Source organism: Coregonus clupeaformis, chromosome 26 (genome assembly GCF_020615455.1).
Source record: "Coregonus clupeaformis isolate EN_2021a chromosome 26, ASM2061545v1, whole genome shotgun sequence".
NCBI lineage: Eukaryota > Metazoa > Chordata > Actinopteri > Salmoniformes > Salmonidae > Coregonus > Coregonus clupeaformis.
In genome coordinates, this window is record NC_059217.1 from 9,934,719 (window position 1) to 9,959,831 (window position 25,113).

General features: G+C 42.4%; 1 protein-coding gene and 1 non-coding gene across 2 annotated transcripts in view; both read right to left on the reverse strand.

Annotated features, from left to right (window-relative positions):
- The window catches only part of LOC121540448 (tyrosine-protein kinase JAK1), a 57,837-nt gene that overhangs the window by 17,400 nt on the left and 15,324 nt on the right, over nt 1–25,113 (reverse strand). Inside the window, exons 3-10 of the mRNA XM_041849322.2 lie at nt 20,084–20,207; nt 13,641–13,794; nt 13,242–13,405; nt 11,978–12,323; nt 11,627–11,809; nt 10,567–10,724; nt 10,243–10,357; nt 7,296–7,494 (exon numbers count right to left, since the gene is read on the reverse strand). Coding sequence (XP_041705256.1) covers nt 7,296–7,494; nt 10,243–10,357; nt 10,567–10,724; nt 11,627–11,809; nt 11,978–12,323; nt 13,242–13,405; nt 13,641–13,794; nt 20,084–20,207 — 1,443 coding nt within the window. The remainder of the gene's footprint in view (nt 1–7,295; nt 7,495–10,242; nt 10,358–10,566; nt 10,725–11,626; nt 11,810–11,977; nt 12,324–13,241; nt 13,406–13,640; nt 13,795–20,083; nt 20,208–25,113) is intronic.
- LOC121540963 lies at nt 10,064–10,231 on the reverse strand. The gene has a single exon (XR_005995611.1). It is a non-coding gene; the product is annotated as a U1 spliceosomal RNA (small nuclear RNA).

A 25,113-nucleotide genomic window follows, 5' to 3' on the forward strand; every position in this document is an offset into this window, starting at 1 on the left:
CTTAAGGACACATATCCCACAGTATGGCATTAAGCCAAAAAATCCTACATTAGATAGCCTTAACCTTGTCAAAGCCCATTCAAAAGGGTCGGTCTCTAGACTTTAGGATGTGCTACGGGCCCACATAGAGGTATCCACAGACACTATTAAAAGGGCTTGGGAGAAGGAACTTGGTTCAGAAATCTCAGATGAGGACTGGGTAGAAGCTCTCAGGAATATAAACCACAGTTCACTGAATGCCAGACACAACCTTGTTCAGTTTAAGGTGATACACAGGTTACATTACTCAAAAGTGAAACTGCATAAAATATTCCCAGACACCTCACCACTGTGTGAGAGGCGCAAGCAGGAAGGGGAGACTTTGACCCACTTATTTGTCCTAAATTACATGTTTACTGGGCTCTCATTTTTGATGACTTATCTAAAGCCTTTGATATAGTTATAGCCCCAGACCCATTGATCGCTCTGTTTGGTACAGTTGATGGGAATAACCAGGAAGGGAAGGCTGTCTCTCTTTGTACTCTATTAGTCAAAAGGCTCATATTGCAATTTTGGAAATTGGAGACTGTTCTTACCTTTGAAATGTAGTTAAGGGATTTAGGGAATGTAATGCATATGGAAAAGATTCGATACCTCCAATAGAAGTCCAATGTTTTACAAAATATGGCAGCCGATACTGGATAACTGGTTTAACGACACTGCTTGTAATATGCTGTCTTCTTATAATATGTACCGCCTAATAGGATTTTTTTTTAAATATTTGTATGTGTGAGTTAAGTTTTGTCCTCTAAAATCTGCCATCACATTGAACAGTACAATGAATGTCAATGTCTGTATCTGTCTTTTTTTGTGTGTTTAAAAAAAAGTATAAATTAAATAATTTAAAAAAAGTTATAAAATGGCTTCTGCAAAACTGACACCAGTCTCCTTATCAGTTAGTAAAGAACGAACAACGTTTATGAATGGCTTATACCATGTAGGAGTTGGAGCAGCATTGTTTACACATCAATCAATTCTGATATTCAGCCCAATTATTGGCAAAAGATCTGATCTGATTGGTCAAAAGACCAATAATTGGGAAAAAGATCAGAATTGGGCTGCCTGTGTAAACGCAGCCTCAGTCACTATGCATGTAAACAAGCTAAATGTAGGTCAAGTTACTCAGGCTGTTGATTGTGACATGCGGTTTAGTCGGACATCTTTGTTAATTGGTGGGTGTGTTGGCTGCGTGTGGGGATATTAACGTGTTTGAAAACAACTGCTTGCGCAATCATAAATGTGTATGTAAGTCGCTCTGGATAAGAGCGTCTGCTAAATGACTAAAATGTAAAATGTGTGTGTGTAGTTTTATTTGATTTGACTGCGGGGGCTTTCAAAGTGTATTGGTCGAGTACACAGTTTAGCAGATGTTATAGCTGGTGCATTGAAATGCTTGTGTTACCAGCTCCTAACAGTGCATAAAAAATGTCAAACAAGAACACAAAGAATGACAAAAAAAGAATAAATCCCGGATGGAAGGACAAATTCAGTTAAAAAAAACAAATAAGTTATCAGTAAACCAAATGCAACCTATGCATGTATACTACCAGTCAAAAGTTGACACACCTACTCATTCAAGAGTATGCTTTATTTTTACATTGTAGAATAATAGTGAAGACATGAAATAACCAAATAACCATGTAGTAACCAAAAAAAAAAGTGTTAAACAAATCAAAATATATTTTAGACTTGAAATTCTTCAAATAGCCACCCTTTGCCTTGATGACAGCTTTGCACAATCTCAACCAGCTTCACCTGGAATGCATTTCAATTTGAGGATTTTTTTTCCTTCTTAATGCGTTTGAGCCACCAATTGTGTTGTGACAAGGTAGGGGGGTATACAGAAGATAGCCCTATTTGGTAAAAGACCAAGTCCATATTATGGCAAGAACAGCTCAAATAAGCAAAGAGAAACGACAGTCCATCATTACTTTAAGACATGCAGGTCAGTCAATACGGAAAATGTCAAGAACTTTGAAAGTGTCTTCAAGTGCAGTCGCAAAAACCATCAAGCGCTATGATGAAACTGGCTCTCATGAGGACCGCCACAGGAATGGAAGACCCAGAGTTACCTCTGCTGCAGAGGATAAGTTCATTAGAGTTACCAGCCTCAGAAATTGCAGCCCAAATAAATGCTTCACAGAGCATTTCAGATCATCAGTTCAGACACATCAACTGTTTAGAGTAGACTGCGTGAATCAGGCCTTCACGGTTGAATTGCTACAAAAAAACCACTACTAAAGGACACCAATAAGAAGAAGAGACCTGTTTGGCCGAAGAAACACGAGCAATGGACATTAGACCGGTAGAAAGCTGTCATCAAGGCAAATGGGTGGCTATTTGAAGAATCTCAAAGAAAATATATTTTGATTTGTTTAAAAAAATTTTGGTTACTAAATGATTCCATATGTGTTATTTCATAGTTTTGATGTTTTCACTATTATTCTACAATGTAGAAAATAGTAAAAATAAAGAAAAACCCTTGAATGAGTATGTGTTCTAAAACTTTTGACCGGTAGTGTATATACACACCAAAAAGATATACTAAGAATGATATATTACAGTGAGCTATGTCGAGAATCCAGAATATAAATACACGCTGTGTATAAACAGTGTAGCAAAAATGCAATGTACAGTATAATAATAATAATAATAATACAGTAGCTGTATTAGAACAGTGATCTCTAACCTTTTCTAGCATGAGAGCTACTTTTAAATGATGAAACATGTTGCGAGCTACTCCTACATTTTTTCCTAGCTTTCCAAATAGGCACTCTTTGTATTTTCCTGAATTCCATATTCTCCGTTTTATTTGTCCTGGTTTGAGATTTTTTTCAGTTTTTCACTCTCAAAATTACTATTATTCATAGAGAAACAATACAATTGGATGTTCTGAGTCCATGTCAATGCTTCAATCACATTATAAGATCATTTTTGAGGGCAACATTTAGATATTTTTGTGTAATACCTCTTTAATTGCGCATTTTGCGAGAGAGGAATATGCTGGTCTAGCGATGTTTTTGCTGCTGCATATGTCATGACAGAGTTTGCAAAACAAAAGCACACCCGACTGATAATCATAATATAATTCTGCCAGGTAAGCCTACTTTGCACTTAACATTTAATTGAGAAGGTTTTGGGGAAAGAATTTCTGTCTGTCTAACCAGAAGACAGTTATCATTATCGCTAACTGGCTACACAAAGTGATTGATAGACAAACACACACACACACACACACACACACACACACACACACACACACACACACACACACCACACAGACAATATTTCTGGAAATTAATTGGCAGATATTGAGTTAAGTTTGGCTTTTTAAGCCAATTGTGGCTAACTAGAGGTGGGAAAAAGTCATTGTGGACTGAACAGTAGCCGGGAGCTTGATGTGTATGATACTTGTGAGATTTGTTCATGACAGTTTGCGATGAAACACGAAAAAATACAAGCATTTTCAGAATTGTTTGGCGAGCTACTCATAGGTGGGCTGTGACCTAACTTACTGGTAGATGTACCTGTTGGAGACCGCTGTATTAGAATGAGCTATGTGAAGAATCCAGTATATGAATAAGAATCTTTAGTTTACGACCGTAAACCCAGTTCTCTGATGCACTGCGTGACTAAAAGTATGTGAACACCTGCTCGTCGAACATCTCATTCCAAAATCATGGGCATTAATATAGAGTTGGTTTCCCCTTTGCTGCTATAACAGCCTCTACTGTTCTGGGAAGGCTTTCCACTAGATGTTGGAACATTGCTGCGGGGACTTGCTTCCATTCAGCCACAAGAGCATTAGTGAGTTCGGGCACTGATGTTGGGCGATTAGGCCTGGCTCGCAGTCGGCATTCCAATTCATCCCAAAGGTGTTCGATGGGGTTGAGTTCAGGGCTCTGTGCAGGCCAGTCAACTTCTTCCACACCGATCTCGACAAACCATTTCTGTATGGACCTCGCTTTGTGCACGGGGGCTTTGTCATGCTGAAACAGACTGCCAGATGGTGAAGCATGATTAAATAACTCCAGAGAACACGTTTCCACTGCTCCAGAGTCCAATGGCGGCGAGTTTTACACCACTCCAACCGACGCTTGGCATTGCACATGGTGATCTTAGGCTAGTGTGTGGCTGCTCCTAGATGTTTCCCCTTCACAATAACAGCACTTACAGTTGGCCGGGGCAGCTCTAGCAGGGCATCTTATGACGGTGCCATGTTGAAAGTCACTGAGCTCTTCAGTAAGGACATTCTACTGCCAATGTTTGTCTATGGTGATTGCATGGCTGTGTGCTCGATTCTATACACCTGTCAGCAACAGGTGTGGCTGAAATAGCCGAATCCACTCGTTTGAAGGGGTATCCACATACTTTTGTATATACAATGGGGAAAAAAAGTATTTAGTCAGCCACCAATTGTGCAAGTTCTCCCATTTAAAAAGATGAGAGAGGCCTGTAATTTTCATCATAGGTACACGTCAACTATGACAGACAAATTGAGAAAAGAAAATCCAGAAAATCACATTGTAGGATTTTTAATGAATTTATTTGCTAATTATGGTGGAAAATAAGTATTTGGTCACCTACAAACAAGCAAGATTTCTGGCTCTCACAGACCTATAACATAAGACTTAAGAGGCTCCTCTGTCCTCCACTCGTTACCTGTATTAATGGCACCTGTTTGAACTTGTTATCAGTATAAAAGACACCTGTCCACAACCTCAAACAGTCACACTCCAAACTCCACTATGGCCAAGACCAAAGAGCTGTTAAAGGACACCAGAAACAAAATTGTAGACCTGCACCAGGCTGGGAAGACTGAATCTGCAATAGGTAAGCAGCTTGGTTTGAAGAAATCAACTGTGGGAGCAATTATTAGGAAATGGAAGACATACAAGACCACTGATAATCTCCCTCGATCTGGGGCTCCACGCAAGATCTCACCCCTTGGGGTCAAAATGATCACAAGAACGGTGAGCAAAAATCCCAGAACCACACGGGGGGACCTAGTGAATGACCTGCAGAGAGCTGGGACCAAAGTAACAAAGCCTACCATCAGTATAACACTACGCTGCCAGGGACTCAAATCCTGCAGTGCCAGACGTGTCCCCCTGCTTAAGCCAGTACATGTCCAGGCCCGTCTGAAGTTTGCTAGAGTGCATTTGGATGATCCAGAAGAGGATTGGGAGAATGTCATATGGTCAGATGAAACCAAAATATAACTTTTTGGTAAAAACTCAACTTGTCGTGTTTGGAGGACAAAGAATGCTGAGTTGCATCCAAAGAACACCATACCTACTGTGAAGCAAGGTGTGGAAACATCATGCTTTGGGGCTGTTTTTCTGCAAAGGGACCAGGACGACTGATCCGTGTAAAGGAAAGAATGAATGGGGCCATGTATCGTGAGATTTTGAGTGAAAACCTCCTTCCATCAGCAAGGGCATTGAAGATGAAACATGGCTGGGTCTTTCAGCATGACAATGATCCCAAACACACCGCCCGGGCAATGAAGGAGTGGCTTCGTAAGAAGCATTTCAAGGTCCTGGAGTGGCCTAGCCAGTCTCCAGATCTCAACCCCATAGAAAATCTTTGGAGGGAGTTGAAAGTCCGTGTTGCCCAGCGACAGCCCCAAAACATCACTGCTCTAGAGGAGATCTGCATGGAGGAATGGGCCAAAATACCAGCAACAGTGTGTGAAAACCTTGTGAAGACTTACAGAAAACGTTTGACCTGTGTCATTGCCAACAAAGGGTATATAACAAAGTATTGAGAAACTTTTGTTATTGACCAAATACTTATTTTCCACCATAATTTGCAAATAAATGCATAAAAAATCCTACAATGTGATTTTCTGGATTTTTTTTCCTCATTTTGTCTGTCATAGTTGACGTGTACCTATGATGAAAATTACAGGCCTCTCTCATCTTTTTAAGTGGGAGAACTTGCACAATTGGTGGCTGACTAAATACTTTTTTCCCCCCACTGTATAGTGTAGTATGATAGTATCCTAATGGGATACGCCTTCAGCGTTTTCGTCAGAAGCCTTTATTACACTACACCAGCCATGATTGGCTCGATGTCTAGACATTTGCGTCGGGGAGGGGCGTCCCTCCTACCTTATAAAAAGGTCCAACGCAGCGTCGCTGAGTCATTCAAAATCAGCAACACCTCTTCCTCGCTTATGCAAGGAGGGTGGTCTGGTGAAATACCTCACTCATACTCTCAGAAAACAGGGGTTACGGGCGGAAACCTAAAGTTCTCTTTCAAGTATTCGTTTTGGTATTTCACTTATGGTATATACTCTCCCATACTGCAGACAAGCTTATCCTGACGACCGACTGCCCTGTGCGACTCACCACACAAATGGGAAGAAGATCCTACACCTAAAACAGTATGCGCCAGTGATATCGAGCTTTGCAAATGTATAAGGCGAGGCCCAACTCACTGCTGAGCAAATATCTTGGATAGATAGCGATTCCTCTAGTAGAATGAGTAGGTGTGTCCAAACTTTTGACTGGTACTGTATATTAGAATAATTATCAGTGTGTGGCTGGGTGGAGAGGAGGAAGAGATGTTGTGACAAAGATAACTCTGGTTTTCAGCACACACACGCATGCATGTGCGCACAACAAAATCAAAACACTCCACCCTTCTGACAGGCTCCTCACAGCAGGCAAAATATTTTATCACAACAACCCACACACGCCTCCGCCTGCCTGCAGTAAACAGAGGAGGAGAGATGTGCTCCGGAAACCACAATACTACTTCGTGTTCCTGTCCCTGCCGCTCACTGACACACATGCACGCGCACACCACAAACACACACAGTATGTCAAAAACACAAGAGTGCTCACACACACACAGTACAGGCACACACACACACACAAACACAGAGGATGTAAACAAGAAAGGGTGCTCACACACCCTATGCTTGCAAAAACACATTGCCACACTCACACACGGATGCACCCAGTTACCCCCAGAGCTGAGGTACTGAGAGGGTTAAGCGAGTGGTAATCATGGTGAGGCAGTGTCGCAAAGGGAAACTAGAGCTCCTGGTGTAAACAGGTACTAAAAAAGGGACATCCTTTCAGCTGACCAGAACCAAGTCACGCTGAGGGCTCAGTTCAATATGTGTGTGCAGGACATGTATACCAAGGGCAACATGACATTCTGAGGGGCTGAAATAAAAGTACTAAAAGTTGAAGTGAGTGTGTGGGTCTGTATGTACTGTATATTTGTGTCTCTCCCCATACCTCTGGGCTGTGGGGGGCAGCAGCGTCTGAGCTGGAAGTGGAGGTTGTCCGTACGGAGGTTCTGTCTAGCCAGGTGGTCTAGAAGCTCTCTGAGAGAAGATCTGTAGGTCTCTGTCCCATACAGACGGAATCCCTCCGAACCCACCTCGATCTGGAAGTTCTTATGCAGATGCACCTGCCTCGTCTCACACAGATCCAACTGGAGAGGGGAGAGAGGGGGGAGGAAAGGGTAGATGAAGGGAAGGAGAGAAGGAAAGAGGAAATCAGCGAGGGAATGGGGGAGAGAGTTAGGCAGGATAAAACAAACTATACTACCTAGAACACATCCCAGTCAGCCTGTACAGTAAGTCACATGCTATTGACTGTAACTTAATTTAATTGCATATGGATGCACCAAACAAGAACACACTCAAACTCCCCCCCCCGCACACATTTGTTTTACTTACCTTGTGGGGACCAAAACATTTATTCCCATTCAAAATGCTTTTTTCCTTGTGGGGACATTTAGCTGGTGCCCACTTGTCATACTTTTCTTTGTTTTACTATCCTTGTGAGGACTTCTGGTCCCCACAAGGATAGTAAAACCAAACCACCCACACACACACACAGTGTTTACTGATGGGAGTTCAGCTTACCTAACCATGGTAATGTGATATACAGTGGGGAAAAAAAGTATTTAGTCAGCCACCAATTGTGAAAGTTCTCCCACTTAAAAAGATGAGAGAGGCCTGTAATTTTCATCATAGGTACACGTCAACTATGACAGACAAAATGAGGAAAAAAAATCCAGAAAATCACATTGTAGGATTTTTTATGAATTTATTTGCAAATTATGGTGGAAAATAAGTATTTGGTCAATAACAAAAGTTTCTCAATACTTTGTTATATACCCTTTGTTGGCAATGACACAGGTCAAACGTTTTCTGTAAGTCTTCACAAGGTTTTCACACACGGTATTTTGGCCCTTTCTCCATGCAGATCTCCTCTAGAGCGTGATGTTTTGGGGCTGTCGCTGGGCAACACGGACTTTCAACTCCCTCCAAAGATTTTCTATGGGGGTTGAGATCTGGAGACTGGCTAGGCCATTCCAGGACCTTGAAATGCTTCTTACGAAGCCACTCCTTCGTTGCCCGGGCGGTGTGTTTGGGATCATTGTCATACTGAAAGACCCAGCCACGTTTCATCTTCAATGCCCTTGCTGATGGAAGGAGGTTTTCACTCAAAATCTCATGATACATGGCCCCATTCATTCTTTCCTTTACACGGATCAGTCAGTCCCTGGTCCCTTTGCAGAAAAACAGCCCCAAAGCATGATGTTTCCACCCCCATGCTTCACAGTAGGTATGGTGTTCTTTGGATGCAACTCAGCATTCTTTGTCCTCGAAACACGACGAGTTGAGTTTTGACCAAAAAGTTCTATTTTGGTTTCATCTGACCATATGACATTCTCCCAATCCTCTTCTGGATCATCCAAATGCACTCTAGCACGGGCCTGGACATGTACTGGCTTAAGCAGGGCACTGCAGGATTTATGTCCCTGGCGGCGTAGTGTGTTACTGATGGTAGGCTTTGTTACTTTGGTCCCAGCTCTCTGCAGGTCATTCACTAGGTACCCCGTGGTTCTGGGATTTTTGCTCACCGGTCTTGTGATCATTTTGACCCCACGGGGTGAGATCTTGCGTGGAGCCCCAGATCGAGGGAGATTATCAGTGGTCTTGTATGCCTTCCATTTCCTAATAATTGCTCCCACAGTTGATTTCTTCAAACCAAGCTGCTTACCTATTGCAGATTCAGTCTTCCCAGCCTGGTGCAGGTCTACAATTTTGTTTCTGGTGTCCTTTGACAGCTCTTTGGTCTTGGCCATAGTGGAGTTTGGAGTGTGACTGTTTGAGGTTGTGGACAGGTGTATTTTATACTGATAACAAGTTCAAACAGGTGCCATTAATACAGTTAACGAGTGGAGGACATAGGAGCCTCTTAAAGAAGAAGTTACAGGTCTGTGAGAGCCAGAAATCTTGCTTGTTTGTAGGTGACCAAATACTTATTTTCCACCATAATTTGCAAATAAATTCCTTAAAAATCCTACAATGTGATTTTCTGGAATTTTTTTCCACAATTTGTCTCTCATATTTGACGTGTACCTATGATGAAAATTACAGGCCTCTCTCATCTTTTTAAGTGGGAGAACTTGCACAATTGGTGGCTGACTAAATACTTTTTTTCCCCACTGTACACACCAGACCAGGCTGTTGTTATGACAGTAACCACACATCGTTTGAAAAGGACTTCCTGTGTATCATGTTTTGGTATCATCTGTGTTGTAACGGTTTATCAGACAGCTCCTAGTCACTTGTGTGATTATCTCTTAACTTTGTTGTTTTGGCCTTTTGTCAGACTTCTCTATTGGTTCCCCCTCAGTTATTTCTGTCTGCCTGCAAAAATACTTTGTTCTCAAGAGGGTGTGTGTGTGTGATAAATTATAATAATTTGGTGGGTGCTTATATTTGTCCTATTGTACAAGTGTGTATTAATACGCATGTGTGAATTGGAAATGTTACTTTTTTTTGCATATCTCAACTCTCCCTGAGACACCCTCGGAGAGTGGGGTCACGGCCAGGGTCTGCCATTTTGACCCTGGCCGTGCCAATGCGACCTTGGAGCAATTAGAGTTAAGTACCTTGCGCAAGGGCACATTGACAGATTTGTCACCATGTCAGCTCAGGGATTCGAACTAGCAACCTTTTGGTTACTGGCCCAACGCTAATTTCAGGGTAGAGGTTGGACGCAGTTTCCCACTACCACAAATTATGAAGTCGAGATTCCCACATTTGGGGAATTCACCGGGGTCAGCATGGCCTGTGTGCAATGGCCTCGCTTCGCCTCGCCCTGGGTGAACCTCTTTCGTAATCAAGGTGTCTCCCATGCCAGGTAAGTATGTGTGTGTTACCTCGCTGCAGACCACGGTCATGATGATGTTATCGTAGTCAGTACAGGACCAGCGCAGGACGTAGGTTCCCTCCTCGTTGCCCTCTTGACGAAGCTTCTGGATGGCATACTCAGTACTGTAGGCGCCAACAGTCAAAAACACCAACACTCAAATGGTAGATTTAGACAAATGAAACCGATAGGGAAAGGTAGAAGGATGAGAAGAGAGGTTAGGAGACTAGAGAGATTGGGGGGGGAAGATAAAGATGGAAGGAGGGAAAGAGAACAAAAGCCAGACAGATGGACAGAGAGAGAGACAAGAGTGCGTGTGTGTCTGAGTACTGACCTGATAGGTCCATGGCAGCAGTTCTGTAGGTTCTGCACCACAGAAGAAGGAGCCACCTCTGTACACAGGTAGTGGTGGGCGTCGACCGTCAGACGGAAGTACCCGTCCACCAGGGCAGCGAACGCCAACGCCTCGCCTCTAAACTCCAGCTGCACCTCCTGGAGGACAATAGGAGAGTTAAACAATAGTACTAAATACTTTATAAATCAATACTTCATTCATTATTCTTTATTTGGATCCCCATTAGCAGGTTGACATTTATTGGGATGAATCTTGTCCTGGAGGCAGAGCTCAGCGGTTTTCGCTAGATGGGCCAGCAGCAAAGTCAGAATTGGCTGTATCGTAAAAGAAATGAATGCTAATAAAAAAGAGCTTTTTTGTCTTCATTTAAGGTTAGTGTTAGGCATAAGGTTAGCAGTGTAGTTACGGTTAGTGTTCAGGTTAGCTTTAAGGCGCCAGCTAGTGACCACCCTGCAGAGCTGATTCATCCCAATAATTGCCAACCTGCTCCCAATTAGCTGGCGCCTTAGTCTGTGTTCCAAAACACTCCACTAGCTTCCTTTCCTTTCTTGTAGATTCCTTTCCTCATCTCCTTTCCTTAGTGTTATAGTCTGCACATCTTCAAGGTTCTTGTTCTTAGAGGTTCAGGTAGCTTGGTTTGATGCACCCAGTGGCACACTTACAAACCGTGGCATGCAGTCACAGTGATCATTTCAGTCCCACAGAATTAGGGCAACACACTGTAAGTACTGTACCCACTCAGGTACTGTACAAGTCTCTTCCTGTACATAGCTCCATTCTGGACAGAGGACTGTCTAATGGTTAACACAGACTACTACTCAGATTATTTGTTCCTGGGCTAGGTTAGCTGGCTGTTAGGCCCGGTGACATCTGAACTAGCTGGCTGGAGCGGAGACACTACAGAAGAGACAACCTGAGACCAATTAATGAATTAAAACACTACATATGCTACTGTCACTGCTTAAATCGGCATAATTTCAGCTCAAGCAGTATTGGGAGTGTGTGTGTGTTCGTGTGTGCGTAAATGCGCTTATCTTACCATCTTCTTGTTATCCTGTCTGAAGATGGTGACAAAGGACTCTTTGATAACGATGTGTGTGATCTCGTGAAAGTCACAGAAGGTCACCCAGCCGTCGCTGGCGTCTTTCTTCTTGTTCTTCTTCTGTTTGCCCTCAAGCTTGTTCTTCTTGGACGGTGTCTTCTCTTTCAGGATCAGGGTATTCTATTGCCAATAAAAGCAAAAATACATTGTCATAAGATTTCTCATAGATTCGTTTCAAAATACATTCAGATACTTCAATCAATACCTTCCAAAATCACTCCCTATCCAGATATATCTCACCCAGAAATCTCACACCAACTCCTTCAACCTCCCCACCTCCCCACTCACATTAGGGGGCTTCCTCCTGTAGGAGATCCCTGTGGTCCCCGTAACCTGGACCTCTATGGCAAGGGAGGGCTCAGGTCCATTGCTCAGCCCCCCGTTTGTCTCTCCCTCCTGGGTAAGTAGCAGGGACCTGGGCTCCAACACCTCCCTCCCCAGGCCCCGGGTGAGGCCTTCCAGGGTGGACAGGTACTTGATCTTCAGGTCGTACAGCGTGATGTTGCTGTCCTGCATCGTGCGACTGTTGAACTCATTCAGGAAGTTCCTGAAGACGTTGTTGATGCGGAGCCGGGTGAGGATGTTGCGCTGTTTAATGCTCCTGTTCAGGGTCTCTGGGATAAAACGCTTGTAGCTGGAGAGAGAGGGAGGAGAGATGGAGGAGAAAGGGATTGGTAAATGGAGGAGGATAGATGAGTCAGTGGAGGAATTAGAGACATCGTCCTTCCTTTCCATTTGTGAACGGGTATGTGTGGACTGATTATACAGTATATCTGCGTGCAATGTTCCCTCTGAGCTGCGCAGGTCCCCCTGGGACTGCCACGCAGAATAAATATCAGCCCGCGCAGAGAAGCACGAGATTGATTTCAACTTTCTAGAGTTTTCCCCCTTCGTTAATTAACACTATCAACATTTCCCTTTACTGTGGGAATTGTGATCGAATCAATGCAATATTAACTACTTTCAATGCAACATACCGAAACAAAACAAACTATGCAAGAATTAGTATGCAAAACTAACTATGCGAGAGATTTTGTTGTAGGCAGAACGCATTGGAGCAGGCAGAACGCATCTATTGAATTGATACCTCCTTGTCTGAAGGACAAGTTGATAAACAGGTTAATGTCAAGTCCTGCATGTTTTTTTCAAAAGTCTCATGGAATGTAGGCCTACATTGAACACCACACATTGGCTGCTACTGTAGGCTGAATGATAGAACAGCTATTTCCATGTTAAAATGTTATGGGATGCATTTTCTCCATTGTTTTTGATGGTAGGCCAAATAGCCACAGCAGCCTACTTGACCACTGTCTGAAACTGCAACTTAAAGCGGGTACGGCCTCAGTCTTCACAATAACCACACCCTGGAAGTTGTACAGAATTTACACAATGTTCCGTTTTGCACACGGCAGACCTCAGATTTGCTCACTGCCTACATTTTTTTGAGGGAACATGGTCTCTGTGTGTGTGTGTCTGTGTGTGTGTGTGTGTGTCTGTGTGTGTGTGTGTGTGTGTGTGTGTGTGTGTGTGTGTGTGTGTGTGTCATCTATACCTGATCTCATTGGAAGCAGTAGAGAGGGGTATTTCTCTGGTCATAGCGTAGTGAGTGATGGCCAGTACAGCCATTCCCAGACACTCATTCTCTATCTCATGTTGCTCCTCCTCACTCTGGGGGCTACGGACCACAGCCAGACCCTTCTGGAAATCATTCTGGCCCTGGAAACACACACACACAATATACACATAAAGAACCATACAGGAAGGGACATGTGTACACAAATAATGTTAATAATGTTCCAACGAAATTTGGAAGAGTAGTGAATCATACATGTAGTGCGCACACACACACACACACACACACACACACACACACACACACACACACACACACACACACACACACACACACACACACACACACACACACACACACACACACACAGGTACATACCTGGGAGAACAGGTAGTCGAGGGAGGCAGAGTCCAGCAGGGGTGTACCCTCTGGGACCTTCTGTGGGCTGAGTCCTCCCCTAAGTTTACTGATACAATGTCTCCACACTGGAGACTCACTCTCACTGGTCCCATGCCAGTTAGTGAAGTAAAACCTGGTGGATGAGAGAGGAGAGCCAGGAGACTGTTAATACCAACACATGGTCGGTAGGTTGGTGAGGTGCATGTGTGTCTGAGTGCGTGCATTCACGCATTTACCGTAAGTGTGCGGATTGTTTGTATTTGTGTACAAAGGTTGGCCATAATCTAGGAACACGGCCCTAAAGTGCGATGGTAATCTTAACCCTCTAAAATGCAATATTACTAACTAAGGCGAAACTGCAGCAAATCAAAAGATTGAGACTAAAGCTAAAATAATGAAAAGGTGGTTCCTCGAACACAGCTACAGTCTCCTCAACAGGTCTCATAAGCGAGTGCAACAGACTGATAGAGCCCCCCTTTGTTTTTTCACTGAATACAACCTGTCTGCAGGGCAGATAAAAAGCAAACATTCTCCAGAGTGACCCCTCGCTCAAAGACTTGGCGTCTAAAGCCTCCCCTGATATGCTTTAGGAGCAGAGTATGTGAGCGGTGCGGACCTGGAGCGGAGCAAGGAGCTGAGCGTGATCAATTTGACTGGAGCGTGATTTCCAAAGGCTGGAGCGTCTGCCTTCTCGCTCGCTCCAATTTCTCTCCAGTACTGCTCCAAGTAGCGCTCACTTCACGAGCTCAGGGCATGCCCGCCCCAGCTTGCATTTGTAGTCAACTTGTGTGCTGCTAATAGCCCCTTCCTTTAGCTACTGTCATGGAGTTTGCTAAATATTTTCATAAAGAAACTCATAAAACACACAGGTGCTAAATCAAGGTGACTTACAAAGATGAGGAGGACCAAGAGCAAGAGAGGTGATGCAGTGTCCACAACTAAAGAATCATTGTGGAATCTGAAAAGACACGTATCCCAAAAGTATGATGGTGTACTTACTACGTGCACATGCTAAAAGAAAGGAACGAGGTGGGTAGACAACTAAGTGTGTGTCACTGTAGCAAAGTATTTATAAACTAAAAATCTGATCTCTTAAACGTTTCGTTCATTTTCGTTCTATTATCTATACCAGGGGTGTCAAACGTCCGGCCCGCGGGCCGGTTCAGGCCCGCAAACGGGTTTAATCCGGCCCGCGAGATGATAAAAAAATATATAATAATAATAATAATAATAATAATAATAATAATAATTTTGTAAAGTATAAAAATGCGCTGCAATTTTTCAATAAAATAAACTGCTGTTCCAATTGCGTCCACTGGATGGCACAATAGCAATTGTGTTAAGCAAGCAAACTGTTTATACCGGGGCAGAGCAAGTAGGTAAAGCACGTGCAGCCAATGAGCTACTTTGTTTTGCCCGCGATATTTATTACGGCTTCTACTTTTAACATTATGTGCTTTGGCACCCTCATTGCCCCAATATGTCTCTGTCAAAAAAAGAGAAAAGTGGACGCAGAGTGCAGAGTGTTCCAAGAAAAATGGTCATCCTATTTCTTCACGGAATTGAATGGGAAAGCTGTATGTTTGGTGAGTTCAGAGCATGTTGCAGTGCTGAAAGAATATAACCTTCGTCGCCACTATGTGAGTCTTCATGCCGACAAATATGACAACTTTCAAGGACAGCGGAGATGAGAGAAGGTGAATGAACTGTTGGCGGGTCTGAAGAAACAGCAGTCTGTGTTTACTCACAGCCGAGACATCAGTGACGCTGCAGTGAAAGCTAGCTACCTCATTGCTAATGAAATCGCAGTGGCTTCAAAACCATTTAGTGAGGGTGAATTTGTAAAAACATGCATGATGAAGGCAGCGGAGATTGTGTGCCCTGAAAAGCGGCATGCTTTTGCAAATATCAGCCTGACAAGAAACACAGTTGCAGACAGGATTTCCGATCTTTCCGTGGATTTGGACAGCCAGTTGAAGCAAAAAGTAAAGTCATTTATTGCGTTTTCGGTTGCAATTGATGAAAGCACGGACATTACAGATGTTGCACAACTGGCCATTTTCATCCGCGGAGTTGATGACACATTGACCGTCACCGAGGAGTTCGTGGAGTTGGTGCCGATGACAGATACAACGACAGCAGCTGATATTTTTACCGCACTCGTCGGCGCGCTGGACAGGGTCGGAGTGGACTGGTCCCGCGCTGTCAGCCTGGCTACAGATGGTGCGCCCTCAAAGATCGGGAAAAAAAGCAGGCGTTGTGACAAAGTTCAGAGAGAAAGTGCAATCTGCAAATGGAGGACGTGATTTTTTGACTTTTCACTGTATTTTGCACCAGGAGGCTTTGTGTTGCAAGTCATTAAAGATGGATAACGTCATGAAGGTGGTCATCCAAACTGTTAATTTCATCCGATCCAGAAGCCTGAATCACCGTCAGTTTGACAGCCTTCTCAGAGAGAAAGACCACATCTATGGCCTGCCATACCACACTGAGGTAAGATGGTTAAGCCGAGGTACTGTGCTGAGGCGTTTCTTTGATTTACGAGAAGAAATTGAACAGTTCATGGAAGAAAAGGGCAAACCAGTGTTAGAATTTCATTCCGCAGAATGGATGCAGGACCTTGCATTTATGGTGGATGTTACAGAGCACCTGAATAACTTGAACAAACAGCTGCAAGGGCGCAACAAAGTTGTCACGCAGTATTATGACAGCATACGTTCTTTCAAGTTGAAGCTGTCATTGTGGGAGACGCAACTTGCCGGTGGTGATGCAGCTCACTTCCCTGTCTGAAAAATGTGGCGACCCAACATGTGGCAGACATGAAGCGGTTCAAAGATAAAATAACGGGACTGTTACGGGAGTTTGAGCAACGCTTTCAGATTTATGTTTATATGTTTTTATGTTGATGTGCTATTGTTTTTAATTGTTTTTATTTTATTTGTATATTTAACCTATTCTTGACTCTGTGGTTCTTGCACTTGTTTGGGGAACAGGATTTCATTATTTTTATCTACATTTCTGCCTGAGAAATGACACCCTGATATAGTTCTGTGATATGTGATATACTTCTGTGAATCACTGAGGCATTGTGTGTTTGTGTGTTCTTTGTCCTCAGAACTTTCAAATAACTTGAGGTCTTTTATGATTAATAGTGATGTTGTGCTTTTGGACACTGTCCTCAGGCTCCAGCTTTATGTTTATATGTTTTTACGTTGATGTGCTATTGTTTTTAATTGATTTTATTTGTATATTTAACCTATTCTTGACTCTGTGGTTCTTGCACGTGTTTGGGGAACAGGATTTCATTTTTTTTATCTACATTTCTGCCTGAGAAATGACACCCTGATATAGTTCTGTGATATGTGATATACTTCTGTGAATCACTGAGGCATTGTGTGTTTGTGTGTTCTTTGTCCTCAGAACTTTCAAATAACTTGAGGTGTTTTGTGATTAATAGTGATGTTGTGCTTTTGGACACTGTCCTCAGGCTCCAGCTTTATGTTTATATGTTTTTACGTTGATGTGCTATTGTTTTTAATTGTTTTTATTTTATTTGTATATTTAACCTATTCTTGACTCTGTGGTTCTTGCACGTGTTTGGGGAACAGGATTTAATTTTTTTTATCTACATTTCTGCCTGAGAAATGACACCCTGATATAGTTCTGTGATCTGTGAAACAGTTATGTTAATCACTGAGGCATTGTGTGTTTGTGTGTTCTTTTTCTTTAGAATTTTCAAATAAACTTGACATGTTTTATGATTAATAGGGATGTTGTGCTTGTACTATTTTGGACACACTGTCCTCAGGCTCCAGCTTTATGTTGTATGTTGATCGTATTAAAACAAAGAAAACAATCTGAAGTTGTTGTTTTTAAGTTATATATACCATGTATTTAATTCTAAGTCAGTCATAGCCTGTATGCGCAATTTATAGACTATAACTATTTAATGTTGTTTAAAATACTGAACTCTTTATGTCCCTACCAGACTATTGTGTCACACTCGCAAATGCTTCACAATGTATTTCTTTGTAGGCTATAGCCTTGAAATAGTTGAAATAATATAGCCTAAATCATTCATTTTCGTTCCTTCTTAGGCTCCCTGTCTGGCTCCTGACCTATTTAGAATGTTTATATACTGTTTAATATGACATGTAGCCTATTTGAATTGATGTTCGCTTCTGACATTCGCCTGTTCATGTTTATTCAAATAATTTTCATTAAAATCCATATGGTTCGGTTTCAATAATTAAAAACCAAATTGGTAGGTCCAGGTAGTCACAGAAATAGATGGGTGTTGGTTCAATTGTGCTTCTAATGAACGGAGCGAATTTGGAGCGGGAGTTTTTTTTCCCCCCCTGTAAGCATGGAGCGGTTTTTAGGGGAGCGGTAGGAAAGGACATGGTGCGCAAGCACCGCTCCATGAGTGATGAACGGGATTTCCAACCGTCGTGCACAGTGTGCTCCCGAATCCTGCACCCTCTACCTGGCTCCCAGGTCCCCCCAATGGTTTCTACCGCTGCAGTCATTGTACTCATTATTCCAATTCAAGTGACACAAAAGTACTCTAGCACCCACGCTCTGGTAAAGAATACAGGATCAAATACTTCATAAATTGTAGTACAACAAATGTTGTATAATGCTCAAATGCCCATGTGAGCTTGTTGACGTCAGTCAGACGAAACAGGCGCTCAAATTAAGAATAGCGGAACACAAAACAGCTATCCTCACCAAAAATATGGAATATGCAATCGCGCAGCACTACATGAATGCCAATCATGGCTCAGCCTCAACCTAGAAATCCTGCGGAATTGAGAACGTTTCTCTTTCCTCCAGAGGGGGCAATATTACGAGGAAATTGTTAGAGAAAGGCACTTCGGATCGACTGCTTAGATCGTGTCGAGCCAAAGGGTCTGAATGAACAGCTCTTTTTCTCATCTTTTTTGAAAATATGTTTTTCTTTGTTTATTTCTCTATCTTTTGTTATTCAAATGCAATGTATGTGTAGGAATCTTGAATGATGATCATACTCTTTGAATAACCTGTCTAGTTTACATTATTGACATGTTTGATTAACATGATGAGCGGGACACTCCCCTTCGAGGGTATATAGGTGCCTCACACATTTTTCCTACTCAAGGCTCTGATGAAGGCGATTCGTGCCGAAACGTAAGACTATTGTTTGTTTGTCCCGTCAATAAATCTCTCAGATTTATGCAGAAACAGAATGCTCCTTTTTCTTTATTCTCCCGGATAGTCACCAGTTGAAGTATCCTGGGGTAAGGAATGTTTTTGCTATTTTCCAGTCCCTCAGTCGAGCACCTGATTCTCCCTTTTTCATTTAAAATGGGCTGACGTGCGTTTGGTTATCTGTTCGTCGACAATGTGTACCCTGGCTGTATGATGCAAATTCAACTCAACACTGGGCCAACTCTATTAGGCTCTCACCACATTCACCCTCCTCCTCTCGCTCTATTGCAGGGGTGTCAAACATACGCCCCGGGGGTCTTGACAGTCCAGCTCCCTAATAAATCACTAGACAGTCAGGGAGCATCGAACATTTCAAAAACGATGGATGGAGCACTACTTTTAGCAAATTCTGACCAATTTTGACACATTTTCAGTGCGGCCCCTGGACCTCGTTGAAGACAATGCGGCCCCCGGGGCAAAATGAGTTTGACACCCCTGCTCTGTTGTCTAGTGAAAGAGAGAGCAGAAAGAGGAAGTGTGCGTGACACCACGTTTGCTCTCCTTCCTCTCGGAGTTAAACGTTTACCTTGGATCATATCCAAATGAACTGCCATGGCAACTGAATATCTCCCATTACATTATGCTCAAGTGCAGTAAACAAACACATTTACTTGATACTTGAAGTATTGGATTTGGTCCTGCCTTGAATCAATGTTTCATGTGAATTGTAAAAGAAGTTCACAAGTAAATCTTACTTAATTACATACTACTCTGTATTCTAATTTTATCTGATGTGGACTACTTTACCAGCTCAGCAAGTGCCATTCTACTCTGTACTAAACTGCACAGCATGGTTTCAATGTGCCATACAACCTACCTTCATGACAACCTTCTTGTTACACTGAATCATGGTTAGTGAATGATGGTTGAATAACAGTACTGTTGAACAGTTTATACTGCTGTCACAGGTGATGCTGAGAGTGCAGAGTGGCAACAACAGCAGGTTGGTAACAGAGTGGTGGAGTAAATGAGTTACTAACACGCAAATGGGAGGTGTATTGAGAATCTAATGAATGACGTCAATGAGATATTCCTTATCTATTAAAATGATTATGATAATCTGATAACACACACACACACACTCACAGTTACACACACGGACGCAAGCAAACGTACACACACACACACACTCTCAAACTCACACACACACAGCAGTAGGCCTGTCTATGTACCTCATGCGGTAATGCAGCTTGATGCAGGTCTCGTCCGTGATCTTGAAGATGTGGTTGGGAGCGTACCACAGAGTCCTGCTCTCATCATACAGACCAAACAGATTATGGCACAGGGGGGAGATATCTGGGAGAGAGAGGAAGGAAGAAAGGGGGGATATATTACATTACAACATTATTCATCCAGTCATTCACTTTTACCCAGAGAGCAACTTACATGTAGGTAAAGGTTTGAACAATCAGGCTAGTAAAGAAGCATAACAGACACTGAATGATCAGTAGCAGAGTTCATACATGTGACATTGTATAACAGAAAGTACAGAGTACACGTTTCAAGGTTTATTTGCCATGTGCACAGGATACAACAGGTGTAAAACAGTACAGTGAAATTCTTACATTGAAAGCTCTATCCCAACATTGCAGTGACAGTAGTAATAATAATAATAATAATAATAATAATAATAATAATAATAATAATAATAATAATAATAATAATAATAACAATAACAACAACAATAGAAAATGGAATAAAAAAATAAAATACACAAATAAATACACACAAGAAGTATGATATAGGTTGAAGAAACATGACAATGCGAGTATATACAGGTCAATGCCAGTACCTTATTCAATGTGCAGGGGTTCTGGAGTGGTTGAGGTAGGTTTCTACATAAAAAGTGACTGGTAGGATATACAGTGCCTTCTTAACTTACTATACATTTTGTTGTGTTAGACATGAATTCAAAATGGATTAGATTTTTTTTCCCTCACCCATCTCCACACAATATCCCATAATGACAAAGCAAAAACATGTTTTTAGAAATGTTTGCTAATTTATTGATGATGAAATACAGAAATCTCTCATTTACATAAGTATTCACACCCCTGACTCAATACTTTGTAGAAGCACCTTTGGCGGCGATTATAGCTTTGAGTCGTCTTGGGTATATCAGCTTTGCATATCTGGATTTGTGGATTCTCTCTCATTCCTCCTTGCAGATTTTCTCAAACTCTGTTAAATTAGATGGGGAGCGGCGGTGAACAGCAATCTTCAAGTCTTTCCACAGATTTTCATTGGGATTCAAGTCTGGGTTTTGGCTGGGCCTCTCAAGGATTTTCACATTCTTGTTCTTCCAGCATTGCTTTGGCTGTATGCTTGGGGTCATTATTCATTTGGAACTTAAAATCTTTGCCCCAGTCTAAGGTAATTTGCACTCTGCAGGTTCTCGTCAAAGATTTGCCTGTATTTGGCTCCATTTATTGTTCCTTCTATCCTTACCAGTCTCCCTGCCACTAAAAAGCATCCCCATAGCATGATGCTGCCTCCACCATGCTTCACGGTAGGGATGGTGTTAGACGGGTGATGAGCTGTGCCTGGTTTTCTCCAGACATAGCGCTTTGCATTCAGGCCAAAGAGTTCAATGTTTTTCTCATCAGACCACAAAATATTTTGGCTATTGCTCTCAGAGTCTTACATGTGCCTTTTTGCAAACTCCAGGCGTGCGGTCATGTGCCTTTTTGTCAGAAGTGGCTTCCGTCGGGCCACTCTCCCAAAAAACCCAGATTGGTGAAGAGCTATAGAGACTGTTGTCCTTCTGGCGGGTTCTCCCATCTCAGCCATGGAACCCTGTAGTTCTGTCAGAGTGGTCATTGGGTTCTTGGTCACCTCTCTGACCAAGGTCCTTCTTGCACGGTTGCTCAGTTTAGTCGGAAGGCCAGCTCTAAGCAGAGTCAGGGTAGTTCCATACATTTTCCATTTCCCAATGATGGAGACCACTGTGCTCTTGGAAACTTTCAACACGCTAGAAATGTTTTTATACCCTTCCCCAGATATATGCCTCATCACAATTCTATATTGGAAACCTACGGACAGTTCCTTGGACTTCATGGTATAGTTTCTGCTCTGACAACTGTAGGACCTTATTTAGATAGGTGTGTTTCTTTCTAAATCATGTCCAAACAATTGAATTAGCCACAGGTGGACTCCAATCAAATTTCAAAGGAAATTGGATGCACCTGAGCTCAATTTGGAGTGTCATAGAAAAGGGGTGTGAATACTTGAGATATTCCTGTATTTAAATGTCCAATACATTTGCAAACAGAGTGTGCATAGCTGTCATCAAGGCAAAGGGTGGCTACTTTGAAGAATCTCAAATATATTTTGATTTGTTGAACTTTTTTGGATACTACATGTGCTAGTTCATAGTTTTGATGTCTTCACTATTATTCTACAATGTAGAAAATAGTACAAATAAAGAAAAACCCTGGAATGAGTAAGTGTTCAAACTTTTGACTGGTACTGTATACATACAGTTGAAGTCGGAAATGTACATACACCTTAGCCAAATACATTTAAACTCAGTTTCACAATTCCTGACATTTAATCCTAGTAAAGATTCCCTGTCTAAGGTCAGTTAGGATCACCACTTTATTTTAAGAAAGTGAGATGTCAGAACAGTAGAAGAGATAATGATTTATTTCAGCTTTAATTTCTTTCATCACTTTCCCAGTGGGTCAGAAGTTTACATACACTCAATTAGTATTTGGTACCATTGCCTTTAAATGGTTTAACTTGGGTCAAACGTTTCGGATAGCCTTCCACAAGCTTCCCACAATAAGTTGGGTGAATTTTGGCCCATTCCTCCTGACAGAGCTGGTGTAACTGAGTCAGGTTTGTAGGCCTCCTTGCTCGCACACGCTTTTCACAACTTTGGAAGTATGCTTGGGTTCATTGTCCATTTGGAATACCCCTTTGCGACCAAGCTTTAACTTCCTGACTGATGTCTTGAGATGTTGCTTCAATATATCCACATCATTTTCCTTCCTCATGATGCCATCTATTTTGTGAAGTGCACCAGTCCCTCCTGCAGCAAAGCAGTCCTCCCCCACAGCATGATGCTGCCACCCCCGTTCTTCACGGTTGGGATGGTGTTCTTCAGCTTGCGACAACCCCCTTTTTCCTCCAAACATAACAATGGTCATTATCGCCAAACAGTTCTATTTTTGTTTTATCAGAGCAGAGGACATTTCTCCAAAAAGTACAATCTTTGTCACCATGTGCAGTTACGAACCGTAGTTTGGCTTTTTTATGGTGGTTTTGGAGCAGTGGCTTCTTCCTTGCTGAGCGGCCTTTCAGGTTATGTCGATATAGGACTTTTACTGTGGAAATAGATACTTTTGTACATGTTTCCTCCAGCATCTTTACAAGGTCCTTTGCTGTTGTTCTGGGATTGATTTGCACTTTTCACACCAAAGTACGTTAATTTCTAGGAGACAGAACACGTCTCCTTCCTGAGCAGTATGACGGCTGCGTGGTCCCATGGTGTTTATACTATTGTTTGTACAGATGAACGTGGTACCTTCAGGCGTTTGGAAATTGCTCCCAAGGATGAACCAGACTTGTGGAGGTCTACAGTGTTTTTTCTGAGGTCTTGGCTGATTTCTTTTGATTTTCCCATGATGTCAAGCAAAGAGGCACTGAGTTTGATGGTAGGCCTTGAAATACATCCACAGGTACACCTCCAATTGACTCAAATGATGTCAATTAGCCTATCAGAAGCTTCTAAAGCCATGACATCATGTTCTGGAATTTTCCAAGCTGTTTAAAGGCACAGTCAACTTAGTGTATGTAAACTTCTGACCCACTGGAATTGTGATACAGTGAATTATATGTGAAATAATCTGTCTGTAAACAATTGTTGAAAAAATGACTTGTGTCATGCACAAAGTAAGTCCTAACCGACTTGCCAAATCTATAGTTCGTTAACAAGAAATATGTGGAGTGGTTGAAAAACGAGTTTTAATGACTCCAACCTAAGTGTATGTAAACTTCTGACTTCAACTGTATAAAGAGCAGTAATAGTGACCAGTAGCTGGATAAATAGATAAATACGAATGGGAATCAATAATCAATTAACTGCAGTGTCATGGTACACTTTTAGAAAAAAAGGTGCTATCTAGAACTTTAAAGGGTTGTTCGGCTCTCCTCATGGGAAAACCCTTTGAAGAACCCTTTTTGGTTGCAGGTAAAACACCTTTGGATCCAAGTAGAACCCTTTTGGGTTCCATGTAGAACCCTTTCTATAGAGGGTTCTACATGGAACCAAAAAGGGTTCTACCTGGAACCAAAAAGGGTTTTCCTATGGGGACAGCCGAAGAACCCTTTTTTCTAAGAGTGAAGTAATACATCCAATCAATAATCATTACAGCAGCAGCGTATGTGTGAGGGGGTGTGTGGGTGGGTGTAAGTGTGCGGCGTCAGTAATGCGAGTGAGGGTGTATGTGAGTATTGTGTGTGTGAGTAAGAGTGGGTAGAGACCTGTGGATTGTCATAGAGTCAGTGTGGATAGTCTGTGGGGGAGGGAGAGCAGTAGTTGTTAGCCATTTAACAGTCTTATGGCCAGGGAATAGAAGCTGTTTAGGAGTTTGTTGTCTAAGCCTTGATGCACCGGTACCGCCTGGAGAATAGTTTCTCTGCTCGATCTGCAGTACTGGGAATAAACGTTTTGGCTTCACACAAGGACGAAATTCCATCCATCCCGCCCTGAACCGACTCTAACCAGCCACCATCTTGTATTGGAGTCAGTGTGTGGCTGAAAGGAACAGCCAGACTGACTGACCCTCTTTTACTTTCCCTTTCTTTCCCCGGTCACACTGATAGATGTTGTGGACTTTTAGAGCCAGTATCAGATCAAAAGTATAAATACAGGCCTACAATGTCTGCCAAAGATGAAGACTACCAAACCAGCATTTTTAGCAGCTGTAAGAAAACAGATGCTGGATGTTAGTGGCTTTTCTCATGCGGGATAGCCTAGTAGCTAGGCTACATCTGCTTTGTCTGTATTGTGTGCCTGCTATCTGGCATGGGAGGAGTATACAGTATTTACTGTAAGTATTATGTAATGTTTATCAAATCAGGTAGAGTACATGTGGAAGTCAGTGGGGGAAGCATAAATTCAGTTACTGTAGTAGTCTGTTAATACGGTCAAAACAAAGCCATTTGGCATCAGTAGAGTGTTGTTCCACCCACTCCA